Source organism: Balaenoptera musculus, chromosome 2 (genome assembly GCF_009873245.2).
Source record: "Balaenoptera musculus isolate JJ_BM4_2016_0621 chromosome 2, mBalMus1.pri.v3, whole genome shotgun sequence".
Lineage (NCBI taxonomy): Eukaryota > Metazoa > Chordata > Mammalia > Artiodactyla > Balaenopteridae > Balaenoptera > Balaenoptera musculus.
In genome coordinates this window covers 162,015,212-162,038,513 of record NC_045786.1, presented here as the reverse complement: position 1 = coordinate 162,038,513, position 23,302 = coordinate 162,015,212, and the positions used below count along the sequence as shown (strand labels likewise).

The 23,302-nt window shown below is 48.3% G+C and overlaps 1 protein-coding gene across 6 annotated transcripts in view; it reads right to left on the bottom strand.

The window, feature by feature from the left end:
• The window catches only part of TDP1 (tyrosyl-DNA phosphodiesterase 1), an 84,082-nt gene that overhangs the window by 6,539 nt on the left and 54,241 nt on the right, over nt 1-23,302 (bottom strand). Inside the window, exons 14-16 of one of the 6 annotated variants that reach the window (XM_036841321.1) lie at nt 20,043-20,145; nt 9,826-9,934; nt 2,656-2,983 (exon numbers count right to left, since the gene is read on the bottom strand). In XM_036841321.1, coding sequence (XP_036697216.1) covers nt 2,910-2,983; nt 9,826-9,934; nt 20,043-20,145 — 286 coding nt within the window. In that variant the 3' untranslated portion in view covers nt 2,656-2,909. Of the gene's footprint in view, nt 1-2,655; nt 2,984-7,312; nt 8,615-9,825; nt 9,935-20,042; nt 20,146-23,302 lie in introns of those variants that run through there. The other 5 variants (XM_036841322.1, XM_036841325.1, XM_036841323.1 and 2 more) reach the window with 5 other exon arrangements.

Genomic DNA, 23,302 nt, shown 5'->3' with positions numbered 1-23,302 from the left:
GATAAAAAGTGGCATGCAGCTACGGCAGACAGAGGGGAGGCGAGGGTTTCCTGAGTTCAGGAGAAATAATTGTTGAACCCCAACCTGAGAATAACAGAAGTGGTTTCCTCAAACATTAACAAGTGTTTGGACTTCCCTGGTGGTCCGGTGCCTAAGACTCTGGGCTCCCAATGCAGGGGGCCCGGATTTGATCCCTGATCAGGGAACTAGATCCTGTATGCCGCAACGAAGATCCCCCATGCCGCAACTAAGACCCAGCGCAGCCAAATAACTAAATAAATATTAAAAAAAAATTAACAGGCATTGATGATGCTTTTTTGTAGCACTTTGGGTAATTTAGCCAGTCACATTAATAAACGGACCAAATGGGGTTGAACCTCTTGTTTTGTTGAACCTCATGGGATTCAATCGATCCCATGTTGATTACTCTTGAGGCATTACTTTATTTTCTACATGTGCTATCAACTGTGCCCAGAGAGCTCGTGGTACTGACCTGGTACTACGCTGGCCTGGCCTAGCCCTGCCTCGCTGAGCCCATGCTGACCAGGGCAAGGGCCACAGGAGGCAGCTCTCCGGGGTTGGGCCTGCACACTCACTGGGTACATGCCCCTTGACCTTGGACTTCCCCTAACTGTACCTTGATATACATAACCAGCCCATCCTACAGAGATTGTCTCAGCTTCCAGAAGGGCACTCTGGGTCCCTGCTGGGTCTAGGGTGCCACTCCAAGTGTGGCTGTGGACCAGGCCAGCCTGTGATGAGTACAGAAAGTAAAAGTGAGCATTTAGAAAGTTTCTTAGCAATCTGACAGTGCTGTGACATCCAAGCACCTGATCCTGTATCCTATAAAAGTATCTGTCCACAGTGGATTGGGGGAAAATGGTCCATCTCCTCGGATACTGTCCACCACACTGCCCGGGAGCCTGGGCCACCTGCAAGTACAGAACAGGCTCTGGATGCTGCCGGACCTGGGTTCAAACACTGGTGAGAGCACTTTCTAGAAGTGTGACCTTGGACAAGCACTTCACCTGTTTGAGTCCAGGTTTCCTTATCAGGAAAATGAGGATAAACCTAATGACTCAAGGGTGTCCCCTGTACAGTCCCCACCCTGCGCAGGCACTTTCATGTCCTAACTCACCGGACAGTCTCAATGAGCCTCTGCAACGGGAATGATTATTACTCCACCCCTATCTTACAGGTGAGGGGACCAAGGCGCAGAGAAGTGGTGGCAGAACTGGGATTCAAAGCCCGGCAGCCTGACTCCAGCTCTGGGCTCCGACCCACTTTGCAGTCATGTGGCTCAGATGAGCCACATGCCCGAGTCTGCTATCCTTTGACTGGCTGGGGCCCGAACAGCCCAGGCTTCCTGGGTCCTGCCCGGAGCTGGCCGACTACTTGCGGTGGTTCTGATGCCCCCTGCTGCCTGGAGGCTGGCACTGCCCCCACGCCCACCCAGCAAGGACCACTGTGCTGGTGGGAGTCACAGGTCCTTGACCACAGTCCTGGACACCCAGCTCAGACCCCTGGGCTCCCGCTCTGGGCCGGCCCCACCGCTACTACCGGTCCAGGGCACCCTCCCTGTTGCCCTCCAAGGCAGCTGGGCTCACCTGATACAGGGTTTGAACGCCCCTGAAGTAGAAGGCAGAGCGCGAAAAGGATTAAGCCTAACTTTTCTTACCAGTGGAAGAAACTGGTTAAACGAATTCAGTGGCTTTTCAGCTTTATGTTTTTAAGCAGAATGCAAAACAAAAAACCACCCAGATAGTATCCTTTAGAGAACCCAGTATGTAAAAGTGGTGAAGGAAGGCTCCTCTGATCGGGGAAGAAGGGAGGAGCCCCCGCCCCTCACCCACCCCAGCAGCTTTCTGATGTGAACATCCTTGGCCTCTGAGGAACAGTCTGGAAAACCAGTATCTTAAAAAAACTTTCAAAATTAACATTGAACTCTATTCTAAATTCTAGGATGGAGAAGCTGACAACCTGGAAATGAGCCTCACGCAGAAGAAAGCGAGGCGGCTCTGTCATCCGAGGAGAGCACGATCCTGCGTGGGAAGGGCACCCAGACACAGAGCAGGAAGATGCTCGTCGCTCTGACCCAGGCAGCCGGGGGCTGGGGGACGTCCTGAACCTTTCTGGGCCTCAGTTCCCTCACTTGTGAATTGAGGGCACCCAATCAGTTCACCTTTCAGGGGCTCTTCTGGGTGAAATGATTGTGTGCTTTTTAATGATCCTGCGAGCTGTCTTTTGTGGACATTTCTGGGGACGGAGGAGACACCATGCACTCTGGGGAATGGGTAAGGGGAGGGCAGGTGGTCCTTGAGCGGGAAGGCAGCCAGCACGGCCGGGGGAGGGGGATGAAACGTCGTCTAAAGCTGCAGGGTGATGACGGTCAATACGGCCCATGGCGTCGGGGTAGCCGCACCAGCCGACACACGCCAGACTCCCTCCAGCAACCCCGAGACACACTCAGAAAGCTGAGAGAGGGCTGGGTGAGAGGTCACATTCCTGCTCTGAGAAGTTTCAGCTGGATCCAGAGCACCTTTCCTGACAGAGCACAACCGACACAAGTCAACCTTCAGTTCACAAGCGCTGACATGGCCGTGGAAGTCCTCATCACTAGGAAGATCATTTTACACCTATACATTCTTTTAACGTGGTGAAGTTTAATAGCTTTCATTCCAAAGCATAGAAAAGGGAATTAAGAAAATATATAATTTTTTAAAGTGAGAATGTTAACAATGGCCATTAAAAGGATAACCAACATCTGTGTTTGAAAGCTCGACCTTTGCAAAGAGTTTTGTAGGGGGGCAGATAAAACATTAAGAAAAGTGAACACCCAGTGCAAACAAGAACATCCAATGTTTGGGGTTCAATGCCTTACACGTCAACTTCACAGTACTTTACTGCTCTCAGGAGGGAACCCACATGTTCCCGTGTGTATCTGGTGCTTTGACATAAGGAATGTTCCAAATCCAGGGCCGATCTGGGGGAAAAAAAATTACATAAGTATAATACTGATTTAAATAGGATTACAGAAAATTCACCCACCTGACAGGATAAAACTACTCATGGGCCAGAGTCTACAAATCATGAAGAGCCTTTGCTGAATCAAGCCCCGATGAGAGCCCTTATAGGTAAGAGCTTGTAGTAAAGGTTCATGTTAAGACATGGGTGAGTGAACATGGGAGCAGGCTGAAGCCCGGGGTGAATGCTGGCTTGCCACTTACGTTGACAAGTCACTTCACCTCTCTGAGCCTCAGTTTCCTTATTTGTATCTAAGTCGTGGAGCTGTCAGGAGGATTAAATGAAATAAACCCCTGTGGTGCACAAGACGCAGTGTTCCCCACAGAGAGAATGTAACAAATGAAGGCAGCTCATTTTCTTCTTTTAAGAACCTGGAGAAACCAACAGTGACAATGGGTACAGTCAAAGGCCATTTTTCTGCTCTCAGCAGCTGGTCGTGGTCGCACAGAACCAAGAGGCCCAGCGTCACATACCTGAAATGGTTTTGTTCTGTAACTTAAGGCTAGTGATTGATCAGGCATAAAGGTCTCTGTATAATGACCGTAGACCAACGCTGAGGAAAGCAACATGCCTTGGAATGGTACAACGGAAAGATGACCTAGGTTCAAATCCTGCCTTCATCCTCCTCTGCAGCCTGAGGAAGGCATGTGGATTTTGGCCTCAGGTTCCCCATCTCTGAAATGGGAAGTAATTACATTAGCAGTCTCCCAGGATTATTGTGAAGCATGAATGAGAGAACATCTGTGAAAGTTCCTGGCATGCTGTAGGTGCTCAATATGTGTGAACTTTTCTTCCTTTTAACTGATGTTTCACAAATTGAAAAAATTGGAACAAATCTCTTTTACCATACATGGCTACTGCCAGAATCAAACCATTTCACAAAGAACCATAATAATATGGGTAGGGTGTAGGGACTTCCCTGGTGGCACAGTGGTTAACAATCCGCCTGTCAATGCAGGGGACACGGGTTCAAGCCCTGGTCCTGGAAGATCCCACATGCTGTGGAGCAACTAAACCCGTGCACCACAACTACTGAGCCTGCGCTCTAGAGCCCACGAGCCACAACTACCGAGCCTGCACTCTAGAGCCCGTGAGCCACAACTACTGAGCCCGTGCACCACAACTACTGAAGTCTGAGCACCTAGAGCCCCTGCTCTGCAACAAGAGAAGCCACCGCAATGAGAAGCCCAAGCACCGCAACGAAGAGTAGCCCCTGCTCTCAGCAACTAGAGAAAGCCCACGTGCAGCAACGAAGACCCAATGCAGCCAAAAATAAATTATTTAATTAAAAAAAAAATACGGGTAGGGTATAAATACACTGCAAGGATTAAAAATGAACCCCCATATTATTGTCCTGAGAAATATGGAGAGATGAAAGGGTTGCGTGCTTATAGTAAACTGGCCACTTGGCAGGTCAGCTGAGATGGACCATCCCACTGCAGCAGTTGCTCGCCGGCCCCGCCAGCAGCCCCAGGGGGAGGCTTTCTCCTTTTCCTGAACAGAGGCAGGTGGTAGCTTGGAGGCCGAGCTGGCAAACAATGGTATCTGCTGCTCCTCCCACCCAGCCTCGCTGTTTGTTCTGAATAATCACAGGGAGAGTATGCAAATGGCAGCTCCCAGCAGGAAGCGCAGGAAAAGAACGCCAAAGATGGCAACAAGTTATCAGAACCCTGTTCTCTCCCCTTTGGCCTTGAGATGGTTTGAAAGCAGGAAACCACACTTTCTGGTAATTAAGTTTCTTAAGAGGTAAGGGGCTAGCAGGGCTGGAGACTTGACTCCCTGGCTACTCACTGGCCTTAAGAAAGCACCCGCTCTCTTCCACTGGAAACACCATCTTCTGCGGCTGGACTTCCCTTTATTTACCCCTTTCCCTGCAAATTGCTCTGTTGGGCAATGTCTGCTCTGCTTCATCCCCCAGGCAGAAGACCCCCCCAATCCTTGCTATATGAATAGCCATTAGAGAGATTCTTCACCAGTGCAGATCTGTGATACAGGCATTTGCCAGTGAGGCTGTAACTTAAAGACCACCACTGCATTTACAGTGGACCCTTGAACAACTTGGGTTTGAACTGTGAGGGTCCACTTATATGCGATTTTTTTCAATAAATACACACTACACGATCAGTGGTTGGTTGAATCAGGGGATGTGGAACTGCAGATACGGATGGCTCACTATGGGGCTTGAGCATCTGTGGATTCTGGGATCCAAGGTGGGTCCTCGACCAATCCCTGGCAGATACCAAGGGATGACTGTATTCCTTTCCCTCAAATTTAGCCAACGATGACCAAGCGAGGACCTGGAAACCACGCTCCTGGCAAATCCCCCCAAGGCTCTGCTTTATAAATGAGCAAATGTCTGCACCTCCCGGGCAGAGCCTTCCCATGCCAGCTGCAAGGCCTTCCACTACCGTGGGGGAAGGCCACAAAAAGGGCCAAGAGGAAGGTGAAAAGAGGGGGATTATGATTCTGTTGTGTCTTTTTACCCATTACTACTGGAAATCAGCCATTACCACTCACTGGCTCAGATGAAGGCCTGTTTCAGGCAATCCTCCTAAACTGTCCCATGAGAGAACAACTTGCCTCATGATACAGTCACACGTGTATATGTAATACTTGGTAGTGCTGGTTAGATGCCTGGTACTCTGCTAGACAAACACAAAGGCCTTTCAAGTTTGCGGTCCAGGGGGCAGGCAGACAAGCAGGCGTGCCCTGCTGCTGGGAAGCTGAACCCCACTGCGTCTGTGCAGCAGTTCCCTGACTGGGCTGATGTGGGAATTGCCGGCACGTTTTTCTGGGACCCACCCCTGGAGAGCTCGTTTCAGTAGGTCTGGGCTGGGGCCTGGCAATGTGCACCTTCGTCAAGTTCTAAAGGTGATCTTCACAGAATCTGTTCGGGATCTGAGGCTAAAGGGGATGAAAAACGTCTTTTTTTTTTTTCCTGGAATACGATGAAAGGATTTAAAACAGGAGAGGGAACGATCAGATGAGCCTGGCAGCAGCGTGGAGGATGGCATCCAGGGGGAGGAGCGCAGAACCAGGGAAATGAAAGTGCAGCACAGTCTGGGTGAGAGTCTGGCTGAGGCCTGTGTTAGGGCCACGGTGGGGGAGGACGAAGGACGACCTGGGGGCGTGGTTCCCTCTGTGTGTCCCTGTGGTCAGGGACTGCATGCTACAGTGTGTGATTTACAATGTTAGTGATTTTGCTTTGTAAAAGTTTTCTTTTAAAAACACAGTTCCTGCTAGTAAAATGGGTTTGGGTAAGTGTAACTTTTCATGGGAGGAGAAATATAAACTCAAGGAGGGCAAGGATTTGTGTCTGTCTTGTTCACTGATCTATTCCCGGCACCTAGCTGGTGTCTGTGCACAGCAGGTTCTCAATGATACACCTGTGGGGAGAGAGAATAAGCAGCAAGCACAAAGCAGGTGCCCCTGTAGCTGAGTCTTTGTTTTTGTTTTATTTGATCAGTTTCTTGGTGTCAGGATGTCTGGTGGTCTCTTGTATCCAACTGTGATTTGTTCACATTAGTATATTTCTTTGCTAAGCTTTTCTTATAGTCTCTTGACTTAAAAAATACTGAACAAGATCTTATATATGTTAGAGTGGCTTGAAAATCACTTATTCAAATGCAGTGCTTTTTTTTTTTAAATTTATTTATTTTTGGCTACGTTGGGTCTTCATTGCTGTGTGCGGGCTTTCTCTAGTTGCGGTGGGCGGGGGCTACTCTTCGTTGCGGTGCACAGGCTTCTCATTGTGGTGGCTTCTCTTGCTGCAGAGCATGGGCTCTAGGCGCCCTGGCATCAGGAGTTGTGGCTCGCAGGCTCTGGAGCGCGGGCTCAGTAGTTGTGGCGCACGGGCTTAGTGGCTCCGCGGCATGTGGGATCTTCCCAGACCAGGGCTCGAACCCGTGTCCCCTGCACTGGCAGGCAGATTCTTAACCACTGTGCCACCAGGAAAGCCCCAAATGCAGTGCTTTTGAAATATTCTTAACCATTCAACTTTTCCAAACACTGGTAAGATGTCCTTTTTTTTTTTTTTTACATTTATTTATTTTTGGCAGTGTTGGGTCTTCGTTGCTGCACGCGGCCTTTATCTAGTTGAGGCGAGCCGGGGCTACTCTTTGTTGCGGTGCGCGGGCTTCTCACTGCGGTGGCTTCTCTTGTTGCGGAGCACGGACTCTAGGCACCCGGGCTTCAGTAGTTATGGCTTGCGGGCTCTAGAGCACAGGCTCGGTAGTTGTGGCGCACGGGCTTAGTTGCTCCGCGGCATGTGGGATCTTCCTGGACCAGGGATTGAACCTGTGTCCCCTTCATCGGCAAGTGGATTCTTAACCACTGCACCACCAGGGAAGCCCAAGGTGCCTTTTTAAGGTGCACATGACTCCCCCGAATGTTGGCTTTACAGGAAATGTTGATATCTGAATCCCTGGCATTATTCTACATGCTAGTAAAGCAGTGTGGAAGGTAAAATAGTACCGATAAAAAAATTAAAATGTTCCAGTCTCTCTCGCATATGTCTTTCAAAGGAAATGCGTAAAAAACAGAAAACTCAGTTAAACAATGGAAAACCTCTGCTTGCTGGTCAAATAAAAGGATTACCATTTTCATTACATGGTCTAAGACACTACCTAGTTGTAAACTTTTAAGTTCTTGGGAATGCTTTTTCTAGTGGAACTGAGGGAACCTCAGGATATTTTTAAGGCTCCTCTACCTCTTCCATTCTTGCTTTTACAGTCCTTTGGAGATTAGGATTAAAGGGAGGGGGTGAAATTCCAGCCAAGGTTCCAGGCTGTGGGTGGGAAGTACAATGCCTGAGGCCAGACCACAGGAGGCTAAGCCTAAATAAGGCTGTCACAGTTAGTCCTTCCCACCTCCAACCTGTTTATTCAGGAGCACTCAGGTTGGGGGTAGGGGTGAGGGACATGAAGAGCAGAGAAAGGGAGAAAAGACAGAGGTGCGGCGCAAAGCCTGAAGGGGGGAAGGTCACTTGGTCATGTCCTGGGCTAGGGACTGTCCTGCACAAGCCTCAGCCTCTTCTGAATGTCAGCTCATCAGGGGGAGGGGGAGGGATGGCCATCAATCCACTGTTGTAACTGAACTGGACATTTTAAATAACAGAAACAATGGCTAACAGTAATCAGCTGCTAACTCTGAGCTGGACGCTGGGTTAGATGCTTTCTAGACCATATCTCAGTCACTCTTCAACAGTGAGCTATGCACTCTCATGTTCTCATTTTGCAGAGACACTAAGGCCTAGAGAATGCAAACCACTGCCCAAGGTCACTTAATAAGTTGTCAGGCTGGCACATAAACACGGCCTGGATCTAAAGCATCTGTGGGTTAGAGGGTGGGGAGGAGTGGTCACGGATTTCTTGAAATTCTGGTAAAACCTCTTGCTAGTGAAAAATGAACGTGTGTGAATTTACAACACATTTAGAGGACTCGACACATTTAGAGGACTCAGAAAAATGCACACGGCTTGGAAGGAAGGGAACAAGAATACCTTCCGAAACAGTATCCACACGACTGATCAGAGAGAGATGAAGTCACCTGGGCGAGGCAGGATGAACTCTGTCAGATGTGCCAATACAATCTGAGAAGTGGGTCCATCAGAAGGGCAGGTTTGGTTCATCACGAAAGCCAAAAGGGCGAGTGAGGGCGGGGAGGTAGCTAGAACCCAACCAGCATCGCTCAGGGAAGGAAGGGACCCACTGGGGCAAGGCTGACTCCGTTAGGGAGTCCGAGAGTTTGTATTAATGGGGTGGCATCATCAAAACTTACCAATCAAAAACCAAATTTTCCCTGTTCACATTCAGCCTTCACTCAAAAACCATAGATTACAATCTGGCTACCTGTGCAGGCCTCTACCCTCCAGGGGAAAATACGCCAGCCACAGTGATATAAGAATCTGCCATTTTAAATTAATAAGCTTGTCCCCATTACGCATCTCCTCCGGGGTGAGCTTGGTGAAGTGTGAACTCACCCCAAAGACAGATTTTCTGGGGCTGAGAAGAGTAGCCCTGAGGCCAGCGGGGCTGGGCCAGAGCTGGGATGAGGTGGTGCCGCCGTCCCAGCCAGCCTTCCTCCAAAAAGCGCTGGGAACCTGGACCAGTACTCCACTGGCTTTCTCTTGCGAAAAATACCTGGTCACTGCCCTTGAAGTCCTCACCTAGCGCAGCAGTTCTCAGAGTGTGTGGCCTGGGGACCTACTTTTTAAGGGGGTTGGGGAGGGGGAAATACCTGTAAACTCAAAATTACTGTCAGCGTAACATTAAGCCATTATTTGTCACTTTCACATGAGTGTACAGATGCTACACGACCTGTGTGATAACACAACAGAGCAGCTGTGAGAATCCGGCTGTTAACCCAGATAATAAAGGGGTCTGCAAAAAAGGTAAACAATGCCATCTTCCAAACTAACTTGTTTTTGGGAATAGTCATTTTATATATTTTTAAATATACAAATGGGTTTATTAGTATTTTAAAATAAGTTAATAAATATTTTAAAATTTACTGGTTTTAATTGCTGATATGATTCATATCAATAGCTATAAAAGCCCACGTAAACAAAAGCCCTTTGAGGTCCTCAGTAATAGAATGTAGAGGGGTTCTGAGACCAATCAGTTTGAGAACTGCGGCTCTGGTGGCCACACACGGGGCAGCAAGGGAGCCTCTGCAAAAACCTGTGCTTCTAGGGCCACCCACAAGCCAGGCTCCCAGGGAGAGCCCAACCCAATGGCTTTCCCTGGGCTCTGTTTCTGCTCTGGTACACACACCCAAGGTTTTCTTTCACCAGTGTCTCACCTTTACTTCCATACAGTTCTGGAGGCAGGTCATACGGCACAGGAAAGGAGGCCGTTGGCTCCTGGCTCCTTGAGAAGAATTTCTGTTTCACTCTGAAACTGTCCAGGCCCTGCAGACACACAGAATCTATAATTGCATCTCATTTTCTGGAAAAAGATATCAAGAAGCAATTATATTTTTATGATACTCACAACAAAATTCAGAGCTATTTTTGTTATTTCAGTGCTATTTTTGATATTCAGTAGGTCAAATATATTTACAACACTCCCCCAAATATTCTTTCCTAAAAATGAGAGGTCCAAATGTCAGAAAATAAACTATAGCAAAGTTTGCAAAAGTCGAATAAAGGATACAAAGACATAAGAGAAAAACAATTTTGGATGTTACAGCCCATTTCTACTAACCTCTGTGTACAGCAGCAGGGAGTGTGTAGAAGACACTGTGTAAAAATACCTCTGAATACTTTCGATATTGCTATCTATAGTAATGGGCTGCTCACTCTGGTGAAGAATGAAAGTTGCTTTCCTGTATCATGAAAGTGTCCAATACAATGGGATAGGAATATAAAAGTGAGAACTCTTCAAGACCCATCAAAATGGAAGGTTCATCCCAAGAACTCGAGAATAGGCTACTATTAACTCTGGATCTGAATCAGGGTGCAACTATAGGTGCCACACCCAGGCCGATGTACATACTGCACTGCCTCCTCACACAGGGCCTGCCCGGTAGTGGGGGGTGCCTACTACATCGGCTTTGCCCTCCCCAGGCCTCCCCTCATCGATCATCTCCTGGCCCCATTCCCGGATGATCCTGGCATTCTGTTTTTGCCTCATTCCTCTGGCCACCCATCCACGCACAGATCCACCCTTCTCATCCTAAATACCCACATATCAAACAGTGCTAACGTCTATGAACCCATATAAAGAGCTACAACTACAGTTCTTCGGAAGATGAGCTAAGTGTCAGGGCTGTGTGGACCTGGGCTTTGGGCAACCTGAGTTGAGTCTCTGTGCTGGTATTTACGGGCTGTGTGAATGGCTCACATTTGCATTCATTCATCCCACACATTACTTCTTGAGTCCCTCTTCTGTGTCAGGCATGGGTGCCGGGCACTGAGTGCACCGGAGTCAGAACAATTATCACGATCCCTGTTCTCGTGGCATGTACAGTCTAGTAGGGAGACATTAAACAAATGCATTTATAGAAGTAAAATAAATAACTACAATTTTTGATAAGCTCTATGAGAGAAACAGAGGAGTCCTAGAAGACAGAATAGCAGGCCTGTTTTAGATTTGGGGGTGAGGGGGTGCTCAGCGGAAGCCTCCCTAAAAAAGTGACATTTTAATTAAACTCTGAAAAGTGAATAGTGTTTGGTTAGTTGAGAGTGGAAATAATAATGTTCCAGGGACTTCCCTGGTGGTCCAGTGGGTAAGACTCCGCACTCCCAATGCAGGGGGCCCGGGTTCGATCCCTGGTCGGGGAACTAGATCCCGCATGCTGCAACTAAGAGTTTGCATGCCGCAACTAAGAAGTCCACATGCTGCAACGAAGATCCCGCATGCCGCAATGAAGACCTGGTGCAGCCAAATTAAAAAAAAAAAAAAAAAAAAAGTTCCAGGAGGAGGGAACAGCATCTGCAATGGCCCAGAGATGGCAAAGAGCTTGCGTGTGCTAGGAACTAAAAAAAATGGTCAGTGGGACACTTGGCCACTTATTCACTAGGCCTCAATTTCCTCATTTGTAAAATTGGAATAATAACTTTCCGGATGTTACCATATTAACGTTTCTTACTTCAACACCTAGCACAAGTCTTGGTGCATAGCTGGTCAAGCAATATTGAGCTGCAAAAATGGGATTAAAGTACCTTCCCTGCTTACTTTATAGGCGTCTGCATAGAAGCAAATGCAACAAGATGCACAAAAGTGCTTTGTGCCAGTGAAGACCTGCAGGAAGGTAGGGGTGACAGCACCAACCAAGATGGTGGTTAGTAACGCCATGAAAGGCAACACGTGACAGACACCGGGCACAAACTCTAGGCAGAAAGGGAAGAAATGACCTCTTGCCAGTGGCAGGTTACGAAAAGGGTCTGTAGAAAATATTTTCACTGGGCCTTGAAAAATTGATGTAATTTTGATAGAGAGCTGGCAGGGAAGAGCATCAGGGGGAGACCGGCATGACCAAAGGCAGAGCTGGAAAAGCACAGAGCTGGCATTTCAGGGGGACAGCGAGTGAAGCAATGCCCCGGAGGAGAGCCTGGGACACTGGAGAAGAAACGCAGAGCCAGGCTGCAGAGGGTTTCGAAGGAAGCAGCTTTGGACATCTGAGGCTTCTACCTGTTTATCTGGGCCCAACTCCTGGCCATAGTGACTCGGGATGGGCAAGCGGCCTGAGTCAGAGGTGCTGGGGAAGAGATCACCTTTCTCTGGGAGCTCACCTGGCGAGGTGCAAGCCCTGAGCTGCTGGGGGGCGTCTCATGTCCTTCAAACAGAAGTGGGTGTTAGAAGAACTGAATACTGATGACATGGCCCACGCCCCTGGATTTAGCCCTGCCTGAAGCAAGTTTGAGCTGGTTAACCTTCACTTACAACCCAGGGTGTCACAGGACCCCGTTTAGAGTGTGGCCTTTACTGTGATATACGGTGAGGAGTTTTTGTTTTTTTTAAATTTTTATTTATTTATTTTTGGCCGTGTTGGGTTTTCGTTGCTGTGTGTGGGCTTCTTATTGCAGTGGCCTCTCCTGTTGCGGAGCATGGGCTCTAGGCACGCGGGCTCAGTAGTTGTGGCTCGCGGGCTCTAGAGCGCAGGCTCAGTAGTTGTGGCACATGGGCCTAGTTGCTCGGCGGCATGTGGGATCTTCCTGGACCAGGGCTTGAACCCGTGTCCCCTGCATTGGCAGGCAGATTCTTAACCACTGTGCCACCAGGGAAGTCCCGAGTTGCAGGGTTTTGAACAGAGAAGTTCCAGTGTAAAGGTGGAATGGCACAGACGGGAGAATGGATCAGACTGGGAATTGCTAGAGCCCGAAGACCAAGAGCTATTACAACAGGAATGCGAGATGGATTAGAGATGGTAATGGGGATCCAAGTGTAAGTATCATCACAACAAACAATGAGATAAAAGTGAGGTGAATTTGGATGAGAAACAGAAAGACAGAAATGGATCTGAAAGAGGCTGAGGGAAAACGTAGTAAAAATCAGAGCCAAAAAAAAGAAATAAAGTGGGGGACTTCCCTGGTGGTCCAGTGGTTAAGACTCCACGCTTCCACTGCAGGGGGCATGGGTTCGATCTCTGCTCTCAGGGAACTAAGATCTTGTATGCTGCATGGAGTGGCCAAAAAAAAAAAAAGAAAAGAATTCGTGCCTGGGCAGATGGGATCGGATGGGATGACCAGATGTGGATGGGCGAGTGGCAGCAGTGGAATGCCAGGACGTGGCTCTATTCGCTGAGTCAGAGAACATGAGAGGTTACAAAGAAACACCACCTGAAATGGTGTTGCCCAGCTGTGGCCTCCTGGGAAACCCTGAGAGCCCTGAACCCATGCGCTGGGCCCAAGGCAGGCTGTCAGAGGTGGTGCGGGGAGCATGAGGCGGGGTTAATGTGGCGGCTCTTGTCAATTGTACTAGTTCTTCCAGCCAGAGCCATCTTTGGCAACAGAGGGACAATAAAATAGTTTAACCAGAATGGAGAAAAGAGAAAGTAGAGACTTGAAGACTGAAAGTTCTTGGGGATTTAGTGGCAGCATTTTTGACTCCGATTATAGGAAAGAGAACGCACCATCTGGGGAGCAAGTGAACCTGGCGCTGAGCAGGGGCTGAGCTGGCTCTCAGCCCTGGGACAAGGGCAGGGATGCTCAGGGTACCTTCCTCTGGAGGGAGGAGTTCAGGACATCGATCCATGATTCTGAGATGGTTTGTGCATTATTCCCAGAGGTAGGAGGCGTTCTAGACACAAAGTGCTGGGCAGCCTAGTAGGCGCCTGACAAAGTACGTACTCAGTAAACACCAAAATGCACCGAGTTCAAAGACAGAAAATTTCTATCTCCCTGAAATACAGATGCCTGAGGGTTTGGAATACAGCTGCTGGTCTTTGAAATCATTAGATGATCTTTCCTATATTGAGATTTTTCTGAACCTAAATGCATTAGTCTAATCTAAAAGTTAAATACACCTAAATTAAAGGGACAACTCAAAAAACACAATAAAACTGATAAATTGATGTTAGACGTTAAAAGAATAAAGTCTTCAATTAAACATTTATTAAGCACCTCCTATGTAGCAACAACAGCCAAGTGCTGGGTACACAGTCAAATGTACCTTGACATTAACCCCCAAAGCCCTTGCAAGTGTTCCTAATCAAAGGGAAAGCTACTGACTCCATGCTCTATGGCAAGTTAGGTTAAGTTCAAAATGATGTGTTTATAGATTCATTCATTTAAAAGCAGCAGAAAAAAATGGGAAAAAAATCAGTATTTGGTTACCAGGGACTTATCAGCTTCCAGATCAATCCCAGAAGTTTCAAATGGCATCATAATTATGAATGGGTAGTGCTGGCTCTCCATCCACTGCAGTTTGTAGGCCACACAGCGTGTCCCTTCACACGGCCATTGGTTCCTGAGTGACAGGCCTGTATGATGGCTGTGGGAAAGGAGAGCTGCCGGGTTTCTTCCGGCCGACCACCTCTGCAGCGCTTGAGACCGTGCCGTTCTGGGCACAAAACCTGACCGTTTGCAATGCTGGCCTCAAGTCAGCGTTCAGGAGCACAGAGATCAGGATGGCCACTGGTGAAGGACAGAAGTGGCAATTCCGGCTGCTGCTAACTCAGAAACGTGGGCGTTTCGGACATGGAGTTCTGCCTAAGGGCCACAAAGGTGGGCTGATCTCAAGAAACTGGATTTTGGATGCTGTCCAGTCAGAAGAACGACTACAAAACTGGGTGCTAAGTAAGTCTTTGGCAAATGTGTAACTAAAGGTATAAAAAGACGTATCTTGATAGTACTGAAGGGGGAAACCCAAAGAAAGAAATCACACTGGGCTTCATTTCACAACAAACTGCCTTACTGTCAGTAACTCTTTTAAGATTATGGCCAATACAGAAATCTTTAAGACATTAAATGAATATATAGGGATTGGCATTTGTAGTTAAGGCAACAGACTTCCGTGAGTGAGTGAGAGTGAGCGTGAGCCTGTGTGTACGGTTTAGTTTGCACAGAACAGCCACAAGTGAGCCATCCCACGCTGCAAGTTGCTCACAACGAGATTCGTGAGCACACTTAAGCACCTACTGCACCCGACGCCCCTTGGACTAAATCCACGTTGCCTCTGCAGCCACTGTTTTGCACACGTGTTCTCCTCACAGAAAGGGGAGAGGGTACTCCGCGAACCTCAAGGGAGCAACACCGACAGACTTCACTCAGAGCCTCCCGTGTGCCGGCCCTCCATGAGAGCAGCTCCCAGCCCAGTCAAGGAGACACACGAGTCATCGTTGACAACACAGGGGACACAGGAAGAGCCCCGGTTCTCGAAGGCTGTGGGCGCAGAGGAGGGACACCTGGAGCAGAGATGTGAGAGGCAGGTGGGGTTAGGGGCCTCGGGGGGTTGTTCCTGCTACAGATTAAGGCTGCTGAGAAGGGTGGTGTGGTGGCTCATTCTACGTGTCAACGTGACTGGGCCATGGGATACCCAGGTAACCGGTAAACATCACTCTGGGCATCTCTGAGGGTGTTTCTGCATGGGGTTAATATTTGAATCAGTGGACTGAGTGAAGGTGATCCCCGCCAATGATGTACCATCCAGCCAGTGGGGGGACTGAGTGGAACAAAAAGGCCGAGGAAGGGCTGCTTGGCTGGGACATCTGTCTTCTCCTAAACTCAGACTGGGACGGAAAGCATGGGGTCCTGGTCCTCAGGACTTCAGACTCGGGCTGGCCCACACCACCAGCCCTCCTGGTCTCCAGCTCACAGACGGCAGGGCTTGGGACTCCTTGCGCTCCAGAATCGTGTGAGCCAATTCCTCACAGTAAGCCTCTTTCTCTGTGTATCTATATATCCTATTGGTTCTGTTTCTCCAGAGAAGGCTAAGGGGCCTGGTCCAGAACGAGAGGCCGTCGCTCTGTGTGGCTGGAACACGAAAGGCCAGGATTGAGAGGGAAGAGGTCAGACCCGAGGAGTCAGGAGTCAGGCTGCAAAGGGAAAAGCAGGCCATGCTAAGGAGTCATAGGATTTGAAGCAGGTGGGCGACATGACCAGATTCATGGTCTGTAGAGGTTCTGGCAGCAGTAGGCTGAGCAGCTTGGAGGTGGCCTAGGAAGCGGGCCGGGAGGCAGGTCTGGACGCGGTGGCAGCAGGGATGGCCAGAAGTGACAGATTTACAGGGAGCATTAGGAGTTAGGGGTGACAAGCCTAGGTGATTAAACAGATGTGGGGGGAGAGCGAGGAGTCGGGGATGACTTCCTGCACCCTGAGCTGGGACAGTGGGGGGAAGGCCAGGAGCAATTCATTCAGAATCAGAATTTTATAACGGTGTGGCGCAGGTGATTAAGATGATGATTTTGACGGTATCTGTAAGGCCCTTCTCCTCAAGTACCCTTGAATGATATAAATTACACTATAATCCTAAGGGGAGATAAGTTTTATAGATTCAAATTCTCTGAAAATTGGCCTGATGAGACCACTAACCCTGCTTAAAAAACTGATGGCTTTCCACTATTTGCGTGGGACAAAGTCTACTCCAGCACGTCCTGCTTGCCACCTTCCTTCATCCTTCAGAATAGGACCCCAAACGCAGAGCCCAGGCCACCCCCGACCCCTTCCAGGCACATGGAGCTGGTTGCTATTTCTCAGATATAACGTGCACTGTTCCCTCTGGCTGGGAGCCTCATCTCCCCTGATGGTGGGTTGAGCCCACATTCATTTTTCAAGACCCGGGTCAAACGTCATCTAAATGAAGCCTTCCCCAAGCCCCCCAGGCAGACTGCTCACTCCCTCTTCTCAGTCCTTATATTCTGGAGGCCCCATAGCTCTCATCACCTACTGTGATAACTTGTGTCTGCTTCCTTAACTTATCCATGAGCTTCCTGAGAACAAAGACTCCATCTCTTCGTCCTTGTGTTCCCAGGAGGAACCAAAGAGGACGCAGGAGGTGCTTGTGGAGCTGACGGTACAAGAGGTCATCTCAGGCAGCCAGATGTCCGGTGACGAGTCTGGCATGCACTCTGAGGAGGGAAAGCCGCTCCTTAACAAGCTAAGTCTCCTTCTGTGCTCCTATAGCCTCAGCAAGATGACTAATTACCTCCTGTCATAGATCTTTGGGTTGCCCTCAAAGTCAAAACCATAAATGTTAATTCTGTGAGGGCCAAACAAAGGTCTACTACTTTCCCAGAAGCTCCACGTAACAGTAAATGATGCAGATGAGTTATAGTAGCTTAAGGACAAAGTCTCCTATGTTACAAGATCCCCTTTAACTGCTTTCTGCAGATAAAACACACATCAACCCACTTACAGGTGAAACCCTCTGGCAGTAAGTTCCTACCTCTTGAGTGGCTTCCTAGCTCACAACAAACCCCCTTTTCTGGAAACAGGCCCCTACTGGGGGGCGGGGTTGGGAAGGAGAGAGGCGTGCAGGGCAGACCCAAGCTTGCGCAGTGACTGTAAATGCAGGACCCCTGGTAACAGGGCCGAGAAGCCATGTGGTGGAGTCACAGCAGGGGCGGCAGCCCAGAGAGCCCGCCTGCTGCCCGGGCCCCAGAGCTGGCCGGCCCATCCCTCCCACGTCTCGGCTGTTCCTCCCTTCCTTTGATTCCATGACACTCCCCCTTCTGTGGGCCTATGTCAGCTCAAGTTCGTGTCTATAAAATGCACCTAAAAGAACTCGGACACCCGCTTTGAGCCCTCTGGGCTCTGCACGCTCAGGCCAGGTGCCCTCCTCACATGTCTGAGCACCCAAGCTCGCACCTGGGACGTCTCTCAAACAAGGCGTCTGCTTCCCTTCTACGACCTTCTTGCTCAACTCGACCCTTAGCTCCTTAGGAGGCAAGGTCAAATACTTGCGTACTGCCCACACGCCTCATCTCAGCGCTTTGCCCAAGTCATTTATGATTTGCTAAAGGACACGACGATCCGCCCAGATGGGAAAAAGTCTAGTGGCAAGACAGCGGCAGTGTGCGGGTCCTTGTTAATGTTGTGGAGCAAGCCTGCTGTAAAGCACTGCTCCCCATGGGATCTGCACGTTGAGACGCCATGGAACCGCCTGCTGGAGAAGCCACTGTCTCAGTATGTCAACTACACGGTCCCCCTGCTGGGGGCCTCGCTCTTGAATCTGCTGGCACAGGACGGGGGCGAGTCCATTTTTTTACCATTCTTGCCTGATGGTCTTTATAAATAACGAAATCTCTGCTTTACCAAGAATGCGCTCTAGTGGGACTCGCTCTTATTCCAAAAGTATAGAAATAATAGTCTAGTCCAGAGTCAATTTGGGGATTCTAAATGATTATGCCCATTCTTTCTCTAATGTACCCACAGAAACAATATTAGAGGTAAAAATTAGTAGCTTAGAAGGGTTGAGTGGTCCTGGAAGTGCAGTATACTTCTTTCCTAGCATCATTTTCATGATGAGGGATAAGGTCAGAACAGTTAGAAATGACTAGAATTTGGCAAATGCTGACATGAAAAGCCAAACAAGAGCGACGCAGAATTTATTCCTTTACTTAGGTGATTATTGGGAGATAACTCTAGCCTGAGTTCGAAGCTACAGCCACTATAATCACACCACATGACTGTGTATTATTACCCTGGTGCTGAGAATCTCCTACCTCCCTGTGATACAGCTGAGAGATCACAGGAGAATCAGAGACAGAGGCTTGAGAGCTAGATCCACTCAGCGGTGGAACCTTAGGGAAGTCACCTCCTTGTCTATGGAAACCATCTACTGACGGGGCTGCGGAGGTGGTGATCTTTAGCTGTAAGCAGCATTAGGATCTGCTGTTTGACTCTACAGGAAAGAAACAAAAAGTGCTAGAATCTGCCCTCAGGAGAGGCCTGTGGGACAGTTTAGTAGTGAAACCCTCTGAGACAGAGAAAAGGATGGATAAAGAGTGGCAAGGGGAGGAGAAAGGGAGAGAAGAGCTCTTCCCCAGAGCATGCGTGAGAAAAAGAACAGTGGGGAGGCCTGTCAGGCTGGGCGGGAGGGCAATCTCAGCTCGCCTTGAGACGATACCCACACATCACAGGGCCTGGATACAAGTCTCGGGACAAGCACACAGCACTGCCCTGGCTAAGTCTTCTGGTCCAGCCCAAGTGGTTTGCCATGGGGCTGCATCACGTGTGTGTTTAGCTCAACTAGAGCAAGGGGCAAAAAAAAGAAAAAGAAAAAAGCATTAGGCATCACATGGTGTGGGCAGTTCCAACTGCATCCGCCAACGAGTGTGTGCCCAGAGTGGGGTTGGGGGTGAGAGGGGGGTACTGGGGACCCTGTGTGCCTCTTAAAGAGGGAACAGCTCTCTGGGCAAGAGGAATTCTAGTGTTGAGAGAAACATACGGCTTGTAAAACCCAGTCCCTACACGAAAACTAGCTACTCTGTTGGGTGTTCAGCTGCAGAAACTGAGCCCTGTTCCAAAGCCAGGATGCAAGCTGGCTGTTCTGGTGCCCTTCTGGGGGGCTTCCCAGTGAGTCTGGTAACACGTCCTCCGTGACCCCCGGGACTCTGTCTCTAGCAGATGCTGTGAGCTTCCCTGCCTCCCGGCTTGTGCTCAGGCCATTCCTCCCATGAGGCTGCCCTTCCAGCTCCTCTCCGCTGACCGAGAATCCTCAGCATCCTTCGTTGCCCCCAAGCCGACCAGCTTCTGAAGGCGGTCTCCAGTCACCTAGAACAAGCCTCGCACTTGGCTGACTCACCCCTTTGGTGACTTGTCACTTACTACCTTATAGTAAATTTTCACACGCTGGTTCACAATCTTCATTTAAAGATTGTTATTAACTTTACCCAAAGCAATGCCTTTGATCACTAATCTGGAACACTCCTTGAGAGCAGCGATCCCCTCACATCCAGAACAGTGATCGGTGAATAGATTCATCGGCTCGAGCCTGCGGTTGGGAGCGCGGGCTCCGGGTCAGTGCACAAGCTTGTGACCTCCTGACCTCGGGCAGGTCATCGAGACTCAAGAAGAGAACACAGACCCCCATTCGCGTCACTCGTGACCAATCATCTATCAAGTGTGCACTTACAAATGCTGATGGGAGGAAAAGGACGCCGAGCTCATAGGAGCGGATCATCAGCTGGGCGCCGTTCTTCTCTAACGCTCCCCAGGCGGCCTTGGACAGATTGGCGCTGCGGGGACAAGGACAGGGAGAGGGTTGACTCAGTGAGGCGTTTTAGCGCGGGTCAAACTCCCACAGCTGCGAGAGCGACGGTCAATGCCCGAGAGCCGCAATCATGTCCATTCAGCTTCTGGCAGAGTCCTGCATTGTGGGAAATGGAATGTAAATCCTGCTGTGCTATAATCCTCAAGATTTATCCAACTGCTTGGTGGGAATGTAAACTGATACAGCCACTATGGAGAACAGTATGGAGGTTCCTTAAAAAACTAAAAATAGAACTACCATACGACCCAGCAATCCCACTACTGGGCATATACCCTGAGAAAACCATAATTCAAAAAGAGTCATGTACCACAATGTTCACTGCAGCTCTATTTACAATAGCCAAGACATGGAAGCAACCTAAGTGTCCATCGACAGATGAATGGATAAAGAAGATGTGGCACCTATATACAATGGAATATTACTCAGCCATAAAAAGAAACGAAATTGAGTTATTTGTAGTGAGGTGGATGGACCTGGAGACTGTAATACAGAGTGAAGTAAGTCAGAAAGAGAAAAATAAATACCATATGCTAACACATATATATGGAATCTAGAAAAAAAAATGTTTCTTGGAATCTAGAAGAAAAAAATGAAGAACCTAGGGGCAGGACAGCAATAAAGACGCAGACGTAGAGAATGGACTTGAGGACACGGGGAGGGGGAAGGGTAAGCTGGGATGAAGTGAGAGAGTGGCATGGACATATATAACTACCAAATGTAAAAGAGATAGCTGGTGGGAAGCAGCCGCATAGCACAGGGAGATCAGCTCGGTGCTTTGTGACCACCTAGAAGGGTGGGATAGGGAGGGTGGGAGGGAGACACAAGAGGGAGGGGATATGGGGATATATGTATATGTATAGCTGATTCACGTTGTTATACAGCAGCAACTAACACAACAATGTAAAGCAATTATACTCCCATAAAGATGTTAAAAAAAAAAGATTTATCCAACTGCTAATTAGAGATAGCTTCACCCTCACCTGTGTTTTCCCCTGAGGGCAGCTATTAAAATAATTATCCTTCCTTAGGAAGACCCCCACCCCAAAATCCCTTTCCTTTTCACTACCCTGCTGTAGCCCTAGACAGGAGATCTCATTTTGTTGTATATAAAAGTAGCACTTAAGAAAAAAAACTATGTCAAGAAAATGCAAATCAAAACCACAAGGAGCTATCACCTCACACCTGTCAATGGCTATCATTAAAAAGACCACAAATAACAAATGTTGGCGAGGATGTGGAGAAAAGGGAACCCTGGTGCAGAGTTAGTGGGAATGTAAACTGATGCAGCCACTATGGAACAGTATGGAGGTTCCTCAAATAACTAGAAATAGAACTACCATACGATCCAGCAATCCCACTCTGGGGTATATGTTCTAAGAAAACAAAAACACTAATTTGAAAAGATACATGCACCCCCATGTTCATAGTAGCATTATTGACAACAGTCAAGATATGGAAGCAACCTAAGTGCCCACCACAGATGAATGGATAAAGAAGATGTGGTATATATTAGCGGTCCCCAACCTTTTTGGCACCAGGGACCAGTTTTGTGGAAGACAATTTTTCCACGGACTTGGGGTGGGGTGGGGGGAGATGGTTTCAGGATGATTCAAGTGCATTACATTTATTGTGTACTTTATTTCTATTATTATTACACTGTAATATATAATGAAATAATTATACAACTCACTATTATGCTGACAGGAGGCAGAGCTAAGGTGGTAATGTGAGCAGTGGGGAGCGGCTACTGTAAATACAGATGAAGCTTCGCTCGCTTGCCCACCGCTCACCTCCTGCTGTGTGGCCCAGTTCCTAACAGGCCACGGACTGGTACCAGTCCATAGCCCGGGGGTTGGGGACCCCTCGTATATATCACACACACACACACACACACACACACACTAGAATATTACTCAGTCATGAAAAATGAAAAGTTGCCATCTGCAACAACATGGATGGACATGGAGGGTATTATGCTTATGAAGTCAGACAGAAAAATACTGTATGTTACCACTTATACATGGAATCTAAAAAATAAAACAAACAACTATAAATATAACAAAACAGAAAGAGACTCACAGATACAGAGAACTAGTGGTTACAGTGTGGAGAGGGAAGTGGGGGGCAAGACAGAAGTGGGGGATTAAGAGGTACCACCTACTGTGTATAAAATACATAGGCCACAAGGATATATTGTATAACACAGGGAACAGAGTCAATATTTTATAAAAACTATAAATGGAGTATAATCTATAAAAATACTGAATCACTACATTGTATACCTGAAATTAATATTATAAATCAACTATAATTAAAAAAAAAAACTATGTCAATGTCATCTTACAGAGTAGTATCTTAAGCTTCACATTCCCTTTTCTGCCTCTGGTTTTGGCCAGGGACTGCTAATTTCTACTTTCAATCAAAAGAAAACAGCTCCAAGGGCACTAGATTGGTATTTGTATCCAGAAAGAAATAGTGCCTTTACAATATGTTTTATGTGGACAAAGAGTTGTAGATATGGCTGAAAATCACACGATGCAGCGGGAGGAAGGCGGCTTGGACCTGCCCGGAGGCACCAGGATGCAAGCAGGCTGCTCAGGAGCGGAGATGGAACAGCTCCGGGGCATCTTTAGAAACTCTCTCCCGCAGCAAAGCAGGCCGAGAGCTCTCATCCACCCATTAATCAGTGCAAACCCGCTGGGACCATTTTTTTCAATTAGGCTCACCCAAATTCTATCTCATTTTTAGAATGGAGAGTAAAACCTCAGCTATTTAGACCCTTAAAGCCTGACTTTGTGGATAACAGAAAGATTCATTAAAGATTCATTCACTGGGGCATCAACCACTCTCCTGAGCCAAGGGCTGGGACTGCTGTCGTGGAGATTGAAGTCAAGGAGAAACAGGCATCAATAAGGTGAAAAGAACGATCTCTGTTCAGCATTCTATGGGAACAGACAAGGAGGAGTATGGAAATCAGAGCTAAGGAAGCTCTTAGAGCAATTAAGCTATAACTTCAAAAAAAAAAAAAAAAGGTATTCACAGACCTCCCTACCTTCTTAAATGGACCACACTGAGGACAGGGGACCTTTCTTTGATGCCCAAGAGCCACAATCATGAACATC